We start from the raw sequence: 19,629 nt of genomic DNA on the forward strand, positions 1-19,629 counted from the left end.
ACAACATCACACTCACTCCATCTATAAGCCATAGCCAAATAGAATTTTTAGATTTACTCATTACAGTAAATTCCTCTACATTAGTATGTAGTACCTATCACAAACCAACATTGAAAAACAGTTTTATTCTCTTCTCAAGCTGCCATCTTCCAAGATGGCTGCTTAATAATCCTACGAGCCAATATCGTCGTTTAAAAAGAAATTGTACTCACACCAACCAATTCGAAATAGAAGCCCAATCTTTGACAAATACATTTCTGGAGAAAAATTACCCAGCAGAAATATTGACTAACTCATTGGATATAGTCAGACAATCCAATAGAGAAAAATTTTTCCAACCCTCCAAGAAGAAAACCAATATAGCTGACAATACATCGAAAATAATCATCCCCTTTAATAAAGATTATAAAAAAATTTAAACCATATTCCAGAAAAATTGGCATCTGATTCAAAAGGATAAAATTATAGGACATCTACTACCCCCCAAACCTCCCATTATTTACACTAGAGCACCCAACCTTGGGATCCAGATAGCTCCCACCATCAAGAACCCCCAGCGGGATAGGCCTACTACTAACTGGCTGACTGTAAATGGATTCCACAAGTGTGGAACATGCAGTAACTGTAAGACTACTGCATCAAGAGGCAAAACCACTACTGTCTCGTCCACAGTTAATGAATTCAAATGGGAAATCACTGAATTCCTTACATGTGCAACAAAGGGAGTCATCTACCTAATAGAGTGTAGTTGTAAGAAGCAATATATAGGTAGGACCAAACGTCAAATGAAAATCAGAATAGCAGAACATCTGTATAACATCCGTAAACAAAATATGACTCACCCATTATCAGCACACTTTGTAGAATGTCACTCTGGGGATCCAAAACAACTGACATATACAGCACTATTGAGTGCGAAACAAAATTGGAGAGGGGGGGACTTGATTGCCCAAATGTCTAGGGCAGAATCACGCAAAATATATGAATTTGAGTCCCTTCAACCAAAAAGACTAAACTCAGAATTGGAAATTTTTGGCTTCTTATAATGGGGGAAGTGTGTGGTTCGCATGGACATAGCCAGCAGGCTGTTTACCAGCGTGACTATGATCCCTGCGACCCACACCTTCACCTCTTTGATTATATATTTTTGGAAATGTATTTTTAAATATGTACTATAGATGTTGGTGAAGAAAACACATGGGTTGTGAAATTCATGAAATTCACAAACTATAATTCATTATTCATAATTTATTAATCAGAGAATTTACTCTTTTGAATGAATTTATATACCTATACTATTTGTATTTCATTTACTATAATAATCTATGTGGTTTTTTATATACAAATATACAAAGATTTATTGTTCTGTTACACAATGTCGATTCTATATACAAACAATCATTGAGTTCATGTCATCATAGATACCCTTTTTGTTCATTTATGAGAATATAATAGTATTGTTTAAATATCGTTATAAACATCAGTTCACATTACAGCAACTTGACACTGCGTTTTTTCTGAAACAGCTAGCAACGCATTTTTATAGAATTATATATCTAAGTAACATATACTGCAACCATATGAACTATATACATGATAACAAGATACACTATATTGGTTTTGGAGACATATATCCGACATTGAATCATTTATGATATATGGGCTTTGAATGATAAAAATGGACACAAAAATCCAAACGGGTCACTCCGTATTTTTGGAAGAACCTACTAAGCCCAACCCTAATCTTTTGAAACATGATAAAAGAACAACGTTGCACTACACGTGCCAGCTACTGAGGAAGAGGCCCTGGTTTTGCCTTGAAACGCGTTTAGAAAATCTACACATCACTACAGTCAACTCATTGCATTGAGAATTGATATTGCAAGGTTGACAAACACTAACCACGAGAACGGCATGAATGATTGACAGGCCGATTCCCACGCAACAACAAACCTGGTAGCGCTACTCTGCATATCCCAGTGTAATCTATAGTGGCCAGCAGGAGTGAAGACGCTGCACGCCAAACCGGCAGCCACACAACTGAAGCCGACACGGACTTACTCTGATTCATCTACGGCAGCGGCCATCACTGCAGAGCGGAGGATCCTCCGGCGCACCATAAGTTACATACGACTCAAGATACGGCTGATACAACAGCGATCTGGTGAGAGGCGTACTACGCCAACTCTTTTTTGCAAATTTGCACTTTTTTAGGAGCTATCGATACCTCCAAATCCTACCAGTGATATATCATTCCAAGCAGATACTGTGGAACAACACTAATGCACTGTGTGAATGTACGTTTACTGTTTGGGTTCAATTCAGGTGCGCACGAAGCGGTTTTAACATCGTATGAACTTTTTAAAACTCTATGCTCTTAACCATATGCTTTTTGCAGCTCGATCAAATTGATAATTATATTGTTTATTGTTTTTGAGACATATTACTTATATTACTTATATTATTTCTATATATATATATATATATATATATATATATATATATATATATATATATATTGTTATGGTGTCAATTAAAACTATATTCATTTAAGCAAGTACTCTAGAGGATTAGTTACCTTTTTTCCTTAGTATCACACTATACTGTAGAGAGGAGATACTAGACAGCCAATCACTGAATGCACTTTAGTAAAATAGCCACTTATATTGGTCGATCTAGCTATTCGCATATTCCTTAGATGCTGTCTGTAGCGCTGTAACTTGAGATGAGGCTCGACATACAATGGCTCTTTCTGGATCAGGTTGAAACTTTGTGACTTGATGCCATTGTAAGTTAAAAGGACCACTGTTACAATAAAAACTTTTCAACATCACTATTTTCTATGCAGACAGTGGGTCACATATAATCTCCAGGGCAAACCATGGTAGCAGGATGCCTTCCTGATGTTCGCAGACCCTGGACTCACATGTTTTCCAGATGGCACGGTGTTCCCTTTCTCAATAAGCTGTCCCTGCGATTTCAGAGAAAGCAGTTCCAAAGGGAGGTCATGATGTCCCCGCAGAGGTATCTCGTCCTCTTCGGCATCCATGCTGTGCAACACTGGCGACCTCCGGGACACCGGATTCTGTGAAAATGCAAGTAACAAATTAACACTAATATTCCTGTACAGCTCAGATTATTCAGCTACTAACATTCCTACTAGACAATATCATTATTAGGGTATTTTCATTATCAAAAGTTATTCCCCCATCTACAGGGTGAGGAAATCACACCATCTGCTCAAAAAACATCTGACCTCTGGTCTACGAGCTGGTGGGGATTCCAGTGGTCATGCCCCCCCCCCCCAACAACCAGCTGGTTATCTCTAATCCTGTTGATAGGAAATAACGTAATCAAAATTCCTTAACAGAATCTGTCTGTAGGTTCATGCTGCCCGAACTACAGACAGCATGAAAACAGACTAGTTACACGTTTCAGGCACTTCAGAAAAATCATAGTTTTAATAAACCCCCAAGTATTTCAGAGTAAATTATATGTTGTGCTCCTGCTCTGTCCATGTTTCATGCTGCCCATGGTTCAGTATATGCTGGGAAATCTTCCTCAGTTGACCTCATGTCATGTCCAGGATGTCCTCAATTCTGGTTTCAGCCCCCTGTGGTCTGTACTTCCTACACATACTGCCATTTGCCCTACAGTTCGGGTCTAAAGTTGTTGTTTCTCCACACAGTTTTTTTTGCTCTATCTAGTGTAATTAAGATAAGACGTGCTTTCTGTAATACCCATGTATGGTTATTAATATATTTCTATATATTTGTTGTATGACTACCATTTGCTTTAAGTGCAAATCTATTTTTAACCCCTACTGTTCTTATCCAGCGATTATAAAATAAAGCAGATTTTAATGGACATTGATTTCTGGGTATCTTATGCTCCAAAGGACACTGCAAAACACGGTGTGAAAGTAGCATAATCTACATAAATCACCACCAAATTGGTCAAAGGTGCCGATACAGTCCCTACAGTCTGCAGACACCAGGGAAGTGAAAGGGAATTCACTTAATAACGCAATGAGACATCATAAGGCAAAGTCAGTGTGTGTTTAGAAAATCTAGTCGGGAGTCTCACGCACGAAATCCGCAGTTAATCCGCAAAACACGTATTATTATTATTATTATTAATATGTGTATTGCAGATTAGCTGCGGATTTCGTGCGTAAAACTCCCGGCGGATCCACCCATGTGAATTTACCCTAAAGTGGCACTATCAGCAGGTTCTTCCCAGAGAAGCCAGGAAGACACTGGGGAGCATGGAGAGGTAATGTATACAGTTTATTTTCTTTACAGATTCGTCAGCGGCTGGCCATGCATTGCCATTACACAGAGCGTTGTGTGCCCAGTGGCCAATGATTTCTAGTGATGTCTTTATTACATGGAGTGGTAATCTGCCGAAACGGCCTGATTCGGCAAATTATTGCGCTGTGTAATAGGGCCCTTAAAAGGGAACCAGTCAGCACATGGGCTCCCAGAACGGCTGCACACATCTCACCGACGGGTCTCCTATGGTGTCGGGGATTCTGCTAACAGGCCTCCTTGCCTGTCAATTAGCACGGACAGGACCGAGAGCCGTGAATAGACACAGCCCAGATGACTAGTTTACGGCTCTCCCCCTTCCTCGGACATGAAAACATGAAACCTACAGAACCCAGAACCCCTGACACAATAGGATACCCGGCTGTGAGGTCTGTGCAGCCGCTCTGCGAGCCCAATCAGTGCAAATTTGCTGACTGGTTCCCTTTAAATATAAAACTCTCTTAACCAGGTCATCCAAGACTCTTTTCAGAGAGAATAAACTTTGCAAATATGAGGCACCCGGCTCACCTTAGGCAATGAAGCTCATCTCTTATCTTATACGAGACCCAAATCCCTGAAGTTTTTATATTGCAGGCTAAAAAGCCAGCACTGGTTTTGCAAGATACAATTAGAAGAATAAAGCTTTACGACCCGGATGCCGAGGCATCAATGATCAGTTTGGGTTTAGGTCTTCCACCCTCCTCGCAGCTCTGATATATACAAGTAGCAGGTTGCGGTCTGTAATACCGCTGCCCTTTGGAATGATATAAAGTGAATGGCCATAAATGAAAAATGCAGACTCACGTCTCTGGTGGGGGAAACCTTCCAGATGCCACCGGGTAGAGTTAACTCCTCGGCCTCCACCGTCTTCAGAGCTGCCAGCCTGCCACGTACCTGACGCATGGTAGTCTTCAGCTGTCAAAACAGAGAAGATGTTAGGAGAATATGGATCATACATACAAGTCAATACTTGACACCTGCAAAAATCTGACTACTATTGCACCACAAGATGTCAGCATTGTTGTTAGCAGAGTCATGTTTGTCGGTCTGGTTACTACTAGGAATCAATGAGGCCGCCAGGCAGCATGGCTCTAGCAACCGTTCTCAGATTACTCAGGCTGTTAACAGACAGAGAAATGGCCACTATATTTAGTGTATTTAGAGGAGCTTGGCAAGTCTAAAAAGGATTATCCTTAGATTATAGCGTCTCACCTGTAGACAGAATATGTCAAAATGGGAGTTACATGTCTTTTAAGAGAGTCAAGCAGTGGCCATGCATGCATACTGCCACCCTATTCACTTGCTATGAGACTACTAAAGATAGTATGGCACTTGGCCATCTTCTACAGTCCCATAGCAAGCACTGGAGCAGCAGTCAAGCATATGCACTGTTATTCCATTCACTTAGAGAACAGGGGGCCTTTATTCTTGTTATTGGAGGGTCCCCACAGTTGAACCCCCACTGATCAGACACTAATCACTTATCCTGTGAGTAGGTGATAAGTTTTGATCTAGCAATAACTCCATACAGCTTCAGCAGAGTGCTCTAAAAGCAGCTTACGCCCTGTAGCTACAATGCATAGGGTGTTATTTCAACATTCATGCCTGACCCTTTTTCCCCCCACCTATATTTGCTAATGTAGTTGGGAAGAACTGGGACATCCCTAGAAACAGTATACAGCCAGCTGCTCCCACTGAACACGGGCCCTTTAAAGGGCTATTCCGCAGGGGAAAAAAATACTACATAAAATAATAAAAAAATAATACATAATTGGCAGCACTAAGGGGTGACATGGCCCCCTCTGTTGTCACCAATGGCTGCGTGGGAAACTGCAGGACTAAAAAAAAAAAAAAAAGCCCTAATACCCTCCCATTTACACATACTGAGCCTCCCCTGATATTAGCAACAAAATAGACATAAGACTTGGGGAAGCTGTCTGTCTGCCTGCAGCAGCACCAGCAATATGTAAATGTGGCTGGACAAGAACTCTGATCTGCCCAACACAGCTATTGGTGGCAGAAGAGAGGCTGTGTGCCCGCACCTTACTGCTTTTACTGAATGTGTAAAGAAAAAATATAAAATAAAACAAATAATAATAAATTTAAAAATTATTATTATTATTATATAAAGTTACCAGAGTATCCTATTAAAAGAGACCTTGTCATCCGTTTCATTCTGGCCAAATCACAGCAACATGAAATAGATGCAAGCAGCAGGGTCCTGGAGCGCTATGACACGCTGGTATTTCAGAGGAATCACAGTTTAAAAAAAGCTGCTCGGACCCGGGTTTACACTACGTTTTTGCAATCTGTTTTTTTGTGGGGTTTTTTTGCAAAAAAACAGATGAACGGATGGAAAAAAAAATGCATTTGGGTTCATCTGTTTTGATCAGTTTTTCCATTGACTTCCATTATAGAAAAAAATGGATCCATTTTTTTAAAACGGACACAAAAATGAGGTTGACCATGTATGTGTAAAAAAAAAAAAAAACTGATCAGTTTTGATTTTTAATGGAAGTCAATTGAAAAAGAGATCAAAACAGATGCCTCAAATGTATGTGGATAAGAAAAACAGATTGCAAAAACGTAGTGTGAACCAGCACGAAACAGACGACAGATTCCATTGGCTTTCTGCATGCCAGTAGTCTGTGCTTGTTCTGCTACTATCAGGAATTCTAAACTCTCTGCTGTCCTGAGAGTAACGCCAAAAAATAAATATTACACACAAGAGAATGGTGACTAATAAAGTATCACCTGAAATATCTTGTCTGGTTGGATTTCACCATCCAGGCCTACTTATGGTACAAGACCATGTGGCCCAGTTGGCAAACCCAATGGTATATCACAACAGAAAGGGTCATAGAGAAACGTAGGAACATGGGTGTTGTGTGTAGAGCCAGCCAAGTCTCTGGCCTGATCTTTAACGTGAAGTTTACAGAACAAACACATTCCATTAATACTAGTATACACAACAGACAATAGATCAGTAATAATAGATTGTATAAATCAGACTGCACGTGCACTTACAATGCTTTAACACAACTTTATGATAAAAAGTGAAGATATACGAGCAGTATTGTTCAGTGATTTAGTGATAAGTGATCATCCTAAAACCAGAAGATCCACCTTGTTCTAAGGCTATGAGCAGGGCTTCTATCGTACAGTGTCCTACTTTGCAGAATGGAAAAATACACTGGCCCAGATTTATCAATCATCCTGAAACCAAACCTGTCAGGTTTTCCCACAGCAACCAATCACAGCTCAGCTTTCTCTTTACAAGAGCTTCTTAGGATATGAATGCTATGGGAAAACAAGACAGTTGCTGGGGTATTCATAGCATGTATTTGTAGTAAAGACGATCGGATAAGTTATTGCACTTGTATTTTGACATATGACAACACTGTACAGGCACCCCAAAATTATTTATGCACCAATTCTTTACCATTTTCGAGATCTCTGCTCATGGTCAGTGACTGGAGACATTCTACAACGTCGAGAGGCTAGAATGACATCCTGATGTAATGAAGCTTAGCCAGCTGAGGGCGTATTACAATGAGTCAGTGTAGAGGTCATAACAGATTTAGGCCACCTTCACACACTGTCATAATGATGTCCCTTATTATACGAATGACAGCCGTGGTTGCAAAAAATATTTGTGTGTGAAAATAGGTTTATGCTGTAAAAGTGCATGTGGTTTCCCTCACAGAAGATGTCTAACCTTTTCCTAAATGTATCAGCAATTTCAGCCATGACCAAAATCTGGGAACGTTTATTTGACAACTTTACAGCACAGATGGCAAAGTTATGAGATTGTGATGAGATATAACTTTTTGTTTCTTTACCTGTCAGGGTGGGTTCATACTGTGTTCTTGCAATCAATCTTATTCATCAGTTTTATGCAAAAACGGATGAATTTGTGTGCATCCATTTTTCTATTGACTTCTATTATTAAATTTATTATTTTTTTTTTAAATAACGAAAAAGTCAATGGAAAATGGACCAAAACTGATGCACACAAATGCATCCAATTTGTTTGCATAAAATAGACTGCAAAAACGAAGTGTGAACCCAGCCTAAGCAGTGACCCTGTGTAGTTCGTAAAAATCATAATATCAGACATATAAGATCTTCAAACCAACCACAGCTCAGGGCCATCTCTGATTCTGCTTATGAAGGACCAGCTTCTCTGTATTAGATGTATAGCTGTCACACTCTGGATTTGGAGTATTATGTGTTAATGTAAAGGAGAGATTTATCAAACTAATGTAAAGTAGAATTGTCTTAGTTTCCCCTAGCAACCAATCAGATTCAACCTTTCATTTTTTTAGAGAAAATGTGGAATGAAAAGTGGAATCGGAAGACTGGTTGCTAGGGGTAACTAAGACAATTATACTTTACATTAGTTTGATAAATCTCTACCTAAGTGTTTATACAGCAGTAAACGATGAGAAGCTTAGTATTAAATGCCCAGATATAATAACTATTAAAGAGCAAAGACACTTTAACCCTAAAGTGTTACTGTCATTTTAAATTAGATAAAACAGTCAAAACTTGGAGATTGCAGAGGGTCTTACTGCTGAGACCTGCTACGATGCTGACATACAGCCAGGGAGAGAACAGGGCAGTGCACTCAACACCCCAACCGACCGAAGATCTGACCCTTTCACTTTATTTGCTATAGTTAAGTGACACAGTTGAATTTGATTGACAGCTAGGGAATGACTTGCTGCTGCATTCCCCCCTGGGTTGTATCTCCAGTTCGCAGCGGGTGTTAACAGTGAGGTCTGCTTTGATGAATAACTTTTGACTTGTCTGATGGTTGGGGTTCAGAACGGACACCCCAGTCTCCTGTTAGAATGGAATAGTGGGTCGCACATGTGGCACTTTCCTCTGTGTGGGAGCTGTGTAAACAGGAGAATACAGCGTTAGGCCATGTTCAGACGCTGTATGAGACTGGCCGTTCCGTGAACCGGTGTATCACGGAACAGCCGGTCACAGAAAAGATCATCCCGGCTGGTACTGCAGTACCAGCCGGATGATCTTTAGCACCGCTGAGTTCTGATGCGGGCGCATCCATGCGCACCCGCATAAGGACTCCCCACTGCACACAATGGAGGGTACGGCCGGAGCCTCTCGCTCCATTGTGTGCACTGACAGGGTTTTCTGCGGACGCTATTCAATGAATAGCGGTTGCAGAAAAATTACATGTCAGTTACTTGCGGCTCTGCTAGTGATCCCGGCCGGATCATATACTATGTGTATACACTCCATCCGGGATTGCTCAGAAGGCAACGACTATGATAACTATGGAACTTACATAGTGTAAACATAGCCTTAGCCTTTTTTTGGCAACTACCATAAAGAATGGAGTGGTGGAAATGCAGTCTAGGTTGTTGAGATCATGGAGGGCCCTTGGCGGTTGGATCACCTATAATCCTAAGGCTAGATGATAATAAATTTGTCAGATAGGAAAGTGAAGTTCACTTTGACACACCACTGAAACTTGTTCACAAAAGGTCTAGCAGTGAGTGTACAGGGAGGGAGAAGGGATACACTGTACCTTGCATTAATCAGGCAAGATACAGCAGAGTACATAGACACACCACAGGAGCTGCTCACTCACCGCTAACAGAGCACCATCATTAGAGACAATACTCACCGCTTTTGCATGCTGGGAGAATATTTTATTTCCATTTTCATCTTTTTCCTCTAGATCCTCCTCAGAGTCATCACTAATCTTCTGTGCCGACACCCAGCGTTTGCAAGGGCTGCAGATGGCAACTTGTGTATTGCGGTAAGTGCAGGTGTTTCTCTTTGGTGTAAAGTGCATGGCAGCATCTGAGGACTGTTTGACGATAATCCCCTCTCTTGTGACCTAGAAGACAGGAAGAAGGTTGGAACATGGTTAATTAAACTATGTATAAAATGAGATGATTGTGATGCAGATAACAGCAACTCTGATCACTGCTAGCAAACAGGATAGGCAAACATTCAGGGTGTACCCTGTATGGAATGTAAATACTGTCTCACCACTTCGTTAGAAGTATTTGTGACCTTAGTAATACAAAGCGCAGGAAGTCCTGTAATACAAAACAAGATTAAACACAGGAAGTCCCGTCATCTGTGTGCTCAGAGAAGGCAGTCATGTGACTGACAGGCAGATTGAGCAGTGACAATCTGTACTGGCCGGGACTTCCTGCTTTGGCTTTTTTTTTTCAACCAATACAAGACCAAAAAGCTGCCTTACATTATATTACACCCCCTCTTGATCTATATTTTGATTAGTGGAGGTCCATGAGCTGGCACCCCCACTAATGGGGAGAATGCTTCAAGTGAATGTAGTGGCAGTGTGGATATTTGGCTGCTGCTTCAATCATTTGCCATAGGCAGCTTTGGCAGTCCCCTAACAAGTAAATAGGAAGGCTGCAATGCATGCTCAACTAAGCCTCCATTCACTCTAGGAAAAGGCACCTTGGTCCTTGTGATCAGTGGGGGTATCATTGGTTACACCCCCACTAGTTACATACCAACCACTTATCCCTGGCATCGGGGATATGCTATAAGCTCATTCTATTATCTAGCAGATGATTACTGATGCCCATTCGCACAGACACATAAGATACAATGCAAGGAGGGCAGGGTGAGGGAGGCAGTGAACCCAATGAGGTGACGTAGGACTATTACCGCATCATAGGACTTCTGGAGCTGATGCCTCTTGCTCTGTTTGGCATGCTGATTAACCCTTCGCTTCACCTCCCCTTGGAAGTGAATAAGTCTCTGCTCTTTCTCCCTTTGAAGCTGATTCCACTGTTCTTCAATTTGCTCAGCTGGTACCTGTAACAAGAGAGAACATGGAGTCAGGCGGTTCAAAGAGAATCATAATAGTTAAGTCCATAACAATCATATCTATGCTTTTCTTTTTAATAAGGCTTTAAAAAAAAAAAAAAAAAAAAAAAAAAAAAAAGTCATCCAGGAAATTATGGGTAACATTACTATTTTATCTTTACATTAGATTCTAAACTATGCCCATAGTCTAATACTAAACATTTATTATAGTCCATCTGTCCCTGTAACTGGATACCATAACTGTTCTGCAAATCACAAACCCACAAGGACACAGTAGGTATCATTGTTTCAATACACAAAGATGTAAAACCAGCAAAACAGGAAAATATCTCCTGCCATCTAGTGGCTGCATGTAGTACTACATACAGGTGTTATCCAGCCATACAAAATCAATGGCCTAACCTCAGGACAGCTTATCAGTAATTCCTTGACTCATATAGCACTAGGGCTGGGCGATATGGGCAAAAAATAAAATCTTAATTTTCTTTTTTTTTACATTATGGACAATTCTCAATTTTTTTATTTTTTTCTGCTAAATAAAAAAAGAAAAAAAACATTTATCTCCTTGCAGGCGCCTCACACAGTAACATTGCCCCCATATAGGCAGTTATGCCCAATATATTTGCTCTATACATATTAACAGTTAGGCAAATGTCTTCCAACACTTCTATGAACATGGATGCAGCCGAGTATCCAGCATGACAGAGAGTGAAACGTTACGGCACTAAGTAGTAAACCTCACACCATAAAACATTATCTCGTCATCAAAATTACTGACAGGCTCCAATGAGAATTAAACGTCACCACTGTTATTGTTGTAGGAGAAATACATTTTTATTAAAGTATTGTATTGCCCCCCCAAAAGGTATCCAAATCACCAGTATACACTTATTATGGGAAATGCTTATAAAGTGCTTTTTTTCCCCTGCACCTACTACTGCATCAAGGCTTCACTTCCTGGATAACATGGTGATGTCACTTCCTGGATAACATGGTGATATCACTTTCTGGATATCATGGTGATGTCACGACCAGACTCCCAGAGCTGTGCGGGCTGTGGCGAGGATGATGGCAGGGGGACACTGAGGGGCACAGGGCACTGGAGGGACACTGAGCATCCCTCTGCCATCATCCTCTCCAGCAGCCACAGCCCGCACAGCTCTGGGAGTCGGGTCGTGACATCACCATTTTATACAGAAAGTGAAGCACAGGACTGCCACTGAGAAGGATAGTAAGGCACATTCCTTTCTCCTCAGCGTCCTGGGCACTTTAGAGGGCTATCAGCAGGTTAGATTTTTCCCCTTATAGCTCCATTCACTTCAATGTAACAGAGTTGCAAAACCCCACCCAAACTGGAATGGTGGCCATGTTTTTTTCTGAACAAAAATGCTATGCAGAAAATCCACAGCAAATAAGCTATGTATGAATATGTGTGGCCTAAAATGGAGGCAGGGTCTAATTTTAGTGTACAGGTGACGGAAAAGGGCCTTTGATAGGCCCTTGTCTGCATTGAATACCATCAGTACCCTGTCATCACATGTAGGAGGCGGCAACAGGGGACCGATGACCAATGCATCTAAGGGGGTTAACCAGCCCAGACTGGAGGGTGAGGTGAGGATATGGTTCCCAGCAGCACAGAATAGATCTACTGTGCAGCTCCCTGAGGCTACCGGCTTCATCTGCAGCAGTAGCTTTACATGGAGGCAAAAAGGAGTTTTATTCCAGTATGCAAGGCCGGGAGAGGGGCAGTAACTAGTCATCTGGGCGGGGAGCGGCCAGTGACTAGTCATAGCTCTCGGACTGTCAGTGTGATCTGCTGGAATGATTGACAGGCAGAGAGACCTCTTAAGGTGCCTTAACATGTAACGGTTCTGCAGCGAGATCCGCTACGGATCCCTGCCCTATTCACTCTATGGGCACACAAACTAGCAGCGGGATGGATATCCACCCCGCTGCGAGTTTGTCTGCCCATAGAGTGTACAGGACAGTGATCTGCAGCAGATCTCGCTGCAAATTTCGCAGCGAGAAACCCGCTGTGGATCCATTACGTGTGAAGGTACCTTGCAGAACGGACTAACAGGCATAGAGCCGTGACTAGGTACAGGCGACTCACCGCCACAATGACTAGTTGCGCCCCTCTCCTGGCCACGCACCCCAGTTAATCTACGCACCCATGAGTGAACCCTATATCACTGCAACATCATTGTGGCTGTATGATGAGCCTCATATCCCTCTGTGGAAAGGAGGAGGAGGTCATGTGATCAGCAGTATGGAGGTGCTGTATGATGGGCACCATATCCCTCTGTATACAGGAGGAGGAGGTCATGTGATCAGCAGTATGGAGGTGCTGTATGATGGGCACCATATCCCTCTCTGTACAGGAGGAGGTCATGTGATCAGCAGTATGGAGGTGCTGTATGATGAGCCCCATATCCCTCTGTGTACAGGAGGAGGAGGAGGTCATGTGATCAGCAGTATGGAGGTTCTGTATGATGGGCCCCATATCCCTCTGTATACAGGAGGAGGAGGTCATGTGATCAGCAGTATGGATGTGCTGTATGATGGGTCCCATATCCCTCTGTATACAGGAGGAGATGGTCAGTCATGTGATCAGCAGTATGGAGGTGCTGTATGATGGGCCCCATATCCCTCTGTATACAGGAGGAGGAGGTCAGTCATGTGATCAGCAGTATGGAGGTGCTGTATGATGGGCCCCATATCCCTCTGTATACAGGAGGAGGAGGAGGTCATGTGATTAGCAGTATGGAGGTGCTGTATGATGATGAGCCCCATATCCCTCTGTATACAGGAGGAGGAGGTCATGTGATCAGCAGTATGGAGGTGCTGTATGATGGGCCCCATATCCCTCTGTATACAGGAGGAGGAGGTCATGTGATCAGCAGTATGGAGGTGCTGTATGATGGTTCCCATATCCCTCTGTGTACAGAGGTAGGAGGTCGTGTGATCAGCAGTATGGAGGTGCTGTATGATGGGTCCCATATCCCTCTGTGTACAGAGGTAGGAGGTCATGTGATCAGCAGTATGGAGGTGCTGTATGATGGGCCCCATATCCCTCTGTATACAGGAGGAGGTCATGTGATCAGGAGTATGGAGGTGCTGTATGATGAGCCCCATATCCCTCTGTATACAGGAGGAGGAGGTCATGTGATCAGGAGTACACAATCACTCACCCATGCCCGGCATCCAGCTCCCAGGTCCCCCGGCTCTATCCAGGCGCCCACAGCAGCGACTTTCCCCGGGTTCCTCTCGGCGAGCACCGCCCGGTTCACCACCAGCCTGCTCGTCCTCCCCCTGCCCGGCTCCTCTCTCCTCCTCACAGGACGCGGCACAGGCGGCGCCATTACCCTTCACCCGCACAGAGACTTTTCAAACGGCCGCGTCTATGATCTCCATGACAACAACATCCGGTTTCCGGTTTGTTAAAGAAGGTATAATTGGCTGGGCGTTCGTCCAATGGGGTAAGCCCTCTCATCAGTGCAGTGGGGCGGGGTATGTATCGTGCATGCTGATTGGTCAGTATGGTCCTATGGTCATTTATGCCTCTCATATTATACCAGTGTCCCCTACCTGTCACGGTTGAGTCTAGGATGGAGTTGGTACGAGGATGTCCTCTCACCATGGAGTCTGATTCTAGTCTGTTTAGTCTAGAGCCGGCAAGAATGGAGTTGTGAGGAGGAGGTCTACACTCTGCAGTCAGTAATATAATAGAATGGAGCTGTGAGGAGGAGGTCTGCATTCTGCAGTCAGTAATATAATAAAATGGAGTTGTTAGGAGGAGATCTGCACTCTGCAGTCAGTAATATAATAGAATGAAGTTGTTAGGACGAGGTCTGCACTCTGCAGTCAGTAATAGAATGGAGTTGTTAGGAGGAGGTCTGCACTCTGAAGTCAGTAATATAGTAAAATGGAGTTGTTAGGTGGCGGTCTGCACTCTGAAGTAAGTAATATAGTAGAATGGAGTTGTTAGGAGGAGGTCTGCACTCTGCAGTCAGTAATATAATAGAATGGAGTTGTTATGAGGAGGTCTACACTCTGCAGTCAGTAATAGAATGGAGTTGTTAGGAGGAGGTCTGCACTCTGAAGTCAGTAATATAGTAGAATGGAGTTGTTAGGAGGAGGTCTGCCCTCTGCAGTCAGTAATATAATAGAATGGAGTTGTTAGGAGGAGGTCCACACTCTGCAGTCAGTAATATAATTGAATGAAGCTGTGAGGAGGAGGTCTGCACTCTGCAGTCAGTGATATAGTAGAATGGAGTTGTTAGGAGGAGATCTGCACTCTGCAGTCAGTAATATAATAGAATGGAGTTGTTAGGAGGAGGTCTGCACTCTGCAGTCAGTAATATAATAGAATGGAGTTGTGAGGAGGAGGTCTGCACTCTGCAGTCAGTAATATAATAGAATGGAGTTGTTAGGAGGAGGTCTGCACTCTGCAGCCAGTAATGTAGTCTGTGTAGTATAGAGCAGGCTAGAATGGAGTTGCTAGTAGGAATTGTTCCCCTAATCGGGGACATACTAAAAAGCATGAACAAAAATAATGAAGAAAAAGAATGAACATTATTTCCAATGTAGAAAGATGTAAAATAAGGTTTTAATTGGTTTTGTGTGTTAGATAAACCTGGAAGGAGCAGGATCTGAAGTGCACAGTGGACTGAGCTTATCTACCATAGAAACCAATGTGTAACACCTCACCTCCAAGGTACACCTGGAACGAATAGGATAATGAAATGATCACATTCCAAGCGGATTCCGCTGCTCACATCTCTGCCCGTGCAATAGACTCCATTGTATGGTCGGGCGGATTCCGCAATCCGCCCAAAGAATTGACACGTCAATTCTTTGGGCAGATGGCAGAATTCACCTGACCATAGAATGGAGTTTATTGCACGGGCAGAGATGCGAGCGACGGCCTGGATTTCTCATTGTGAAACCACCCAAAAAGGGGAGTGGTGCTTTTCCTGTGCAAGATAGACCAGGAATGAACAGGATATATCTGTAGTGCAGAGTGCTAGGAGCGTTTCTACCATAGAAACCGATGGGTAATACCTTACCTGCGCAAGGTACACCTGGGATGAATAGGATATACACTGCTCAATAAAACAAAGGGAACACTTAACCCCTTCCCGCACAAGGACGTAACTGTAGGTCCCCGAGCGGGTGGGGAAGTTCAGAGCGGGGCTGCGCGGCGACCCCGCTCTGAACCGCCCCGGTCCCGGGTTAGGCATGTAGCCCGGGACCGCGGCTATTAGCGGGCATGGTCCGATTGCCATGTCCGCTAGTTAAGTCTTCAGATGCAGCTGTCGAAGTTGACAGCAGCATCTGAAGACTTCCTGCAGCCAATTCCCTGGTGTCTAGTGGGGAGATCGCTCCCCCGTGACGTTGTCATGAAGGAGCGATCTCCGTGTCTGGTGCCCGCCGGGGTCTGCGTCGTAATGGCGCTGATCCCGGCTTGGCATTCTATTGCCTTTGGCTGCAGCAGCCAAAAGCAATAGAACACTGATCTCGACAATCTATGCTGTATAACTATACAGCATAGATCTCAATGAAAGATCAGTGTGCATATACTAGATGTCCCCCAGGGGGAATAACTCTAACCCCAGGGGGGCTTCTAGTATATGAGTAAAAAAAAAAAAGTGTTGTTAATAAAAAGCCCCCTCCCCTAAAAGTCAGAATCACCCCCCTTTTCCCATTTTATAAATAAAAAAATAAGTAAACATGTTTGCTATCGCCGTGTCCGTAATCGCCCAAAATATTAATTAACCACATTCCTGATCTCGCACGGTAAACTGCGTTATCGTAAAAAAAAATCCCAAAGTGCAAAATTGTGCATTTTTGGTCGCATCAAATCCAGAAAAATTATAATAAAAAGCAATCAAAAAGTCGTATATGCGCAATCAAGATACCAATAGAAAGAACAAATCATGGCGCAAAAAAATGACACCTCACACAGCCCCATAGACCAAAGGATAAAGGCGCTATAAGCCTGGGAATGGAGCGATTTTAGGGAACATATATTTGTTAATAATGGTTTGAATTTTTTACAGGCCATCAGATACAATGAAAGTTATACATGTTACATATCGTTTTAATCGTAACGACTTGAGGAATATATATACCATCAGTTTTTCCATAGGACACACGGCATAAAAACGAAGCCCCCCCCCAAAGAAAAAGATTTTTATTTTTTTTTATTTCGTCGTGCATATAATTTTTTTCTGGTTTCGCAGCATGTTTTATGCAAAAATTCAGCCTGTCATTGCAAAGTGCAATTATTGTGTTAGGAACCGGACAGCAGGACAAGACAAACAGTGAGCCCTAAGCTCAGCCCCGCCCACTGTCCTCTACCTATTTGCCACAATCCGCCCTAAAATGGCGGCGAGCAACTGGGCGGCAGTCCCTGCGCTGGCTAGGTGGGACACAAGGACAAGACAGACAGACAAAACACAATAACGAATGGTCAACAGTCCGGGTCACAACAAACGGGCAGCAAAAGTACAAAATCACAATCCGAAGGCAAAGTCAATATACAGGCAGTATGGTCTGGGGCAGGCAGCAAACAAGAATGGTCAGAAAGGCAAAGCAGGGTCAGAATAAACAGAGCAAGAGTAGCAAACACAGAACCAGGCAGAGACAAGCTCAATATCCGGCAATGAGAGCACAGACTGGGTTAGTTATATAGGAGGCCAGGATTCTGGTCCAGAATGTAATTGGACCATCCCCCTGATCTCCAAGCACAGACACCTGAGAACAAGACAGATCCACTGGCAGGATGACCTGTCAGTCACAGCAGAACCCAAACACAGATTAACCATGACATGGCCAGACAGAATTCAGCAGGTGAAGTCGGGTGTGTCTCCCAACAAAGGTGAGCATATAAACCAGTGTTCACACCCTGCAAACAAAACACAGAAACAGGATACAAGAAAATCAGTGCCTTCTCGGCCGAACAGCACGAGCCGAGGGGCGCATAATGCTCTGCAGAGATACCATCCTGACATATTGACGCAAAAAATAAGGGCTCATGTGGGTCTGTAGGTGTAAAAATGCAAGTGCTATGGCCTTTTAAGCACAAGGAGGAAAAATGGAAAATGCAAAAACGAAAATTAGCCTGGTCCACAAAGGGTTAAACAACAAAATATAACTCCAAGTAATGGTCCGTTAACACAGAGCGATAATTTGCCCAATCGACTGTTAAATGATTTTGAAGCAACGATTTGGCTTTTATAACGATCAGCATTCAGACTGATAAATTGTTACAAAAATCGTTATTGCGATCATTTTTAAGATCGCTTAACCCCATCTCGCACATAGGGTGAATCTTTGAAAGACTGTTTACACAAAGTGATCTATGAATTTTTAGCAAACGACCAACTACGATTTGAGAACATGTTGACAGATCACAATGAACGATTTTTCACTCGTCGCTTGATCGCTCGCTGTGTTTACACGAGCCAATTATTGCTCAAATGCGATTGTTATTGCAAAAATTCGAACGATAATCTTTCCGTGTAAACGCACCATAAATCAAACTTCTGTGAAATCAAACTGTCCACTTATGGTGCGTTTATACACACAGATTTATCTGACAGATTTCTGAAGCCAAAGCCAGGAATGGATCGGAAAAGAGGAGAAATCTCAGTCATTCCTTTATGACCTGTTCTGTTCCCAGTTTATAATCTGTTTCTGGCCTTGGCTTCAAAAATCTGTCAGATAAATCTGTCTGTGTAAATGCACCATTATGGTAGTTTTACACGAAACGATTTATCGTTTTTGCACGATAACGATCAAATTTGAACGATAATCGTTTGTGTAAACGCAGCGAACGATCAAACGATGAGCGTGAAATCATTCATTTTGATCTTTCAACATGTTCTCAAATTATCATTGATCGTTTGCAAAAAATTCGCAGATCGTTCCGTGTAAACATTCTTTCAACGATTTCACCTATGTGTGAGAAAGGCTTAAGCGATCGCAAAACGATCGCATAACAATTTTTCCGTACGATGTATTGTTCCGTCTAAACGCTGATCCTTATAAAAAAAACATTGTTCATTTAAAATCGTTAATCGGGCGAATTATCGCTCCGTGTAAAAGTACCATTAGGAAGCAACAGTGATTGACAATCAATTTCACATGCTGTTGTGCAAATGGAATGGACAACAGGTAGAAATTTTTGGCAATTAGCAAGACACACTAAATAAAGGAGCGATTCTGCAAGTGGGGATCACAGCTCACTTCTCAGTACCTATGTTTTCTGGCTGATGTTTTGGTCACTTTTGATTGTTGGTGGTGCTTTCACAATCGTGGTAGAATGAGACGGACTCTACAACCCACACTAGTGGCTCAGGTAGTGCAGCTCATCCAGGATTGTACATCAATGCGAGCTGTTGCTCCACTCCATTCTACTATATTACTGACTGCAGAGTGTAGACCTCCTCCTCCTCCTCACAACTCC

At 42.8% G+C, this 19,629-nt stretch overlaps 1 protein-coding gene across 2 annotated transcripts in view; it reads right to left on the reverse strand.

Annotated features, from left to right (window-relative positions):
• The window catches only part of CCDC15 (coiled-coil domain containing 15), a 30,656-nt gene extending 16,078 nt beyond the window's left edge, over nt 1–14,578 (reverse strand). For both annotated transcript variants that reach the window (XM_069947191.1, XM_069947190.1), the window contains exons 1-5: nt 14,348–14,578; nt 10,995–11,144; nt 9,970–10,185; nt 5,115–5,225; nt 2,927–3,085 (exon numbers count right to left, since the gene is read on the reverse strand). In XM_069947191.1, the coding sequence (XP_069803292.1) occupies nt 2,927–3,085; nt 5,115–5,225; nt 9,970–10,185; nt 10,995–11,144; nt 14,348–14,518 (807 nt within the window). In that variant the 5' untranslated portion in view covers nt 14,519–14,578. The remainder of the gene's footprint in view (nt 1–2,926; nt 3,086–5,114; nt 5,226–9,969; nt 10,186–10,994; nt 11,145–14,347) is intronic.
• Between the last annotated feature and the right edge of the window lie 5,051 nt (nt 14,579–19,629).

The sequence above is a fragment of the Dendropsophus ebraccatus genome, chromosome 12, assembly GCF_027789765.1.
Source record: "Dendropsophus ebraccatus isolate aDenEbr1 chromosome 12, aDenEbr1.pat, whole genome shotgun sequence".
In the NCBI taxonomy this organism is placed as follows: Eukaryota; Metazoa; Chordata; class Amphibia; order Anura; family Hylidae; genus Dendropsophus; species Dendropsophus ebraccatus.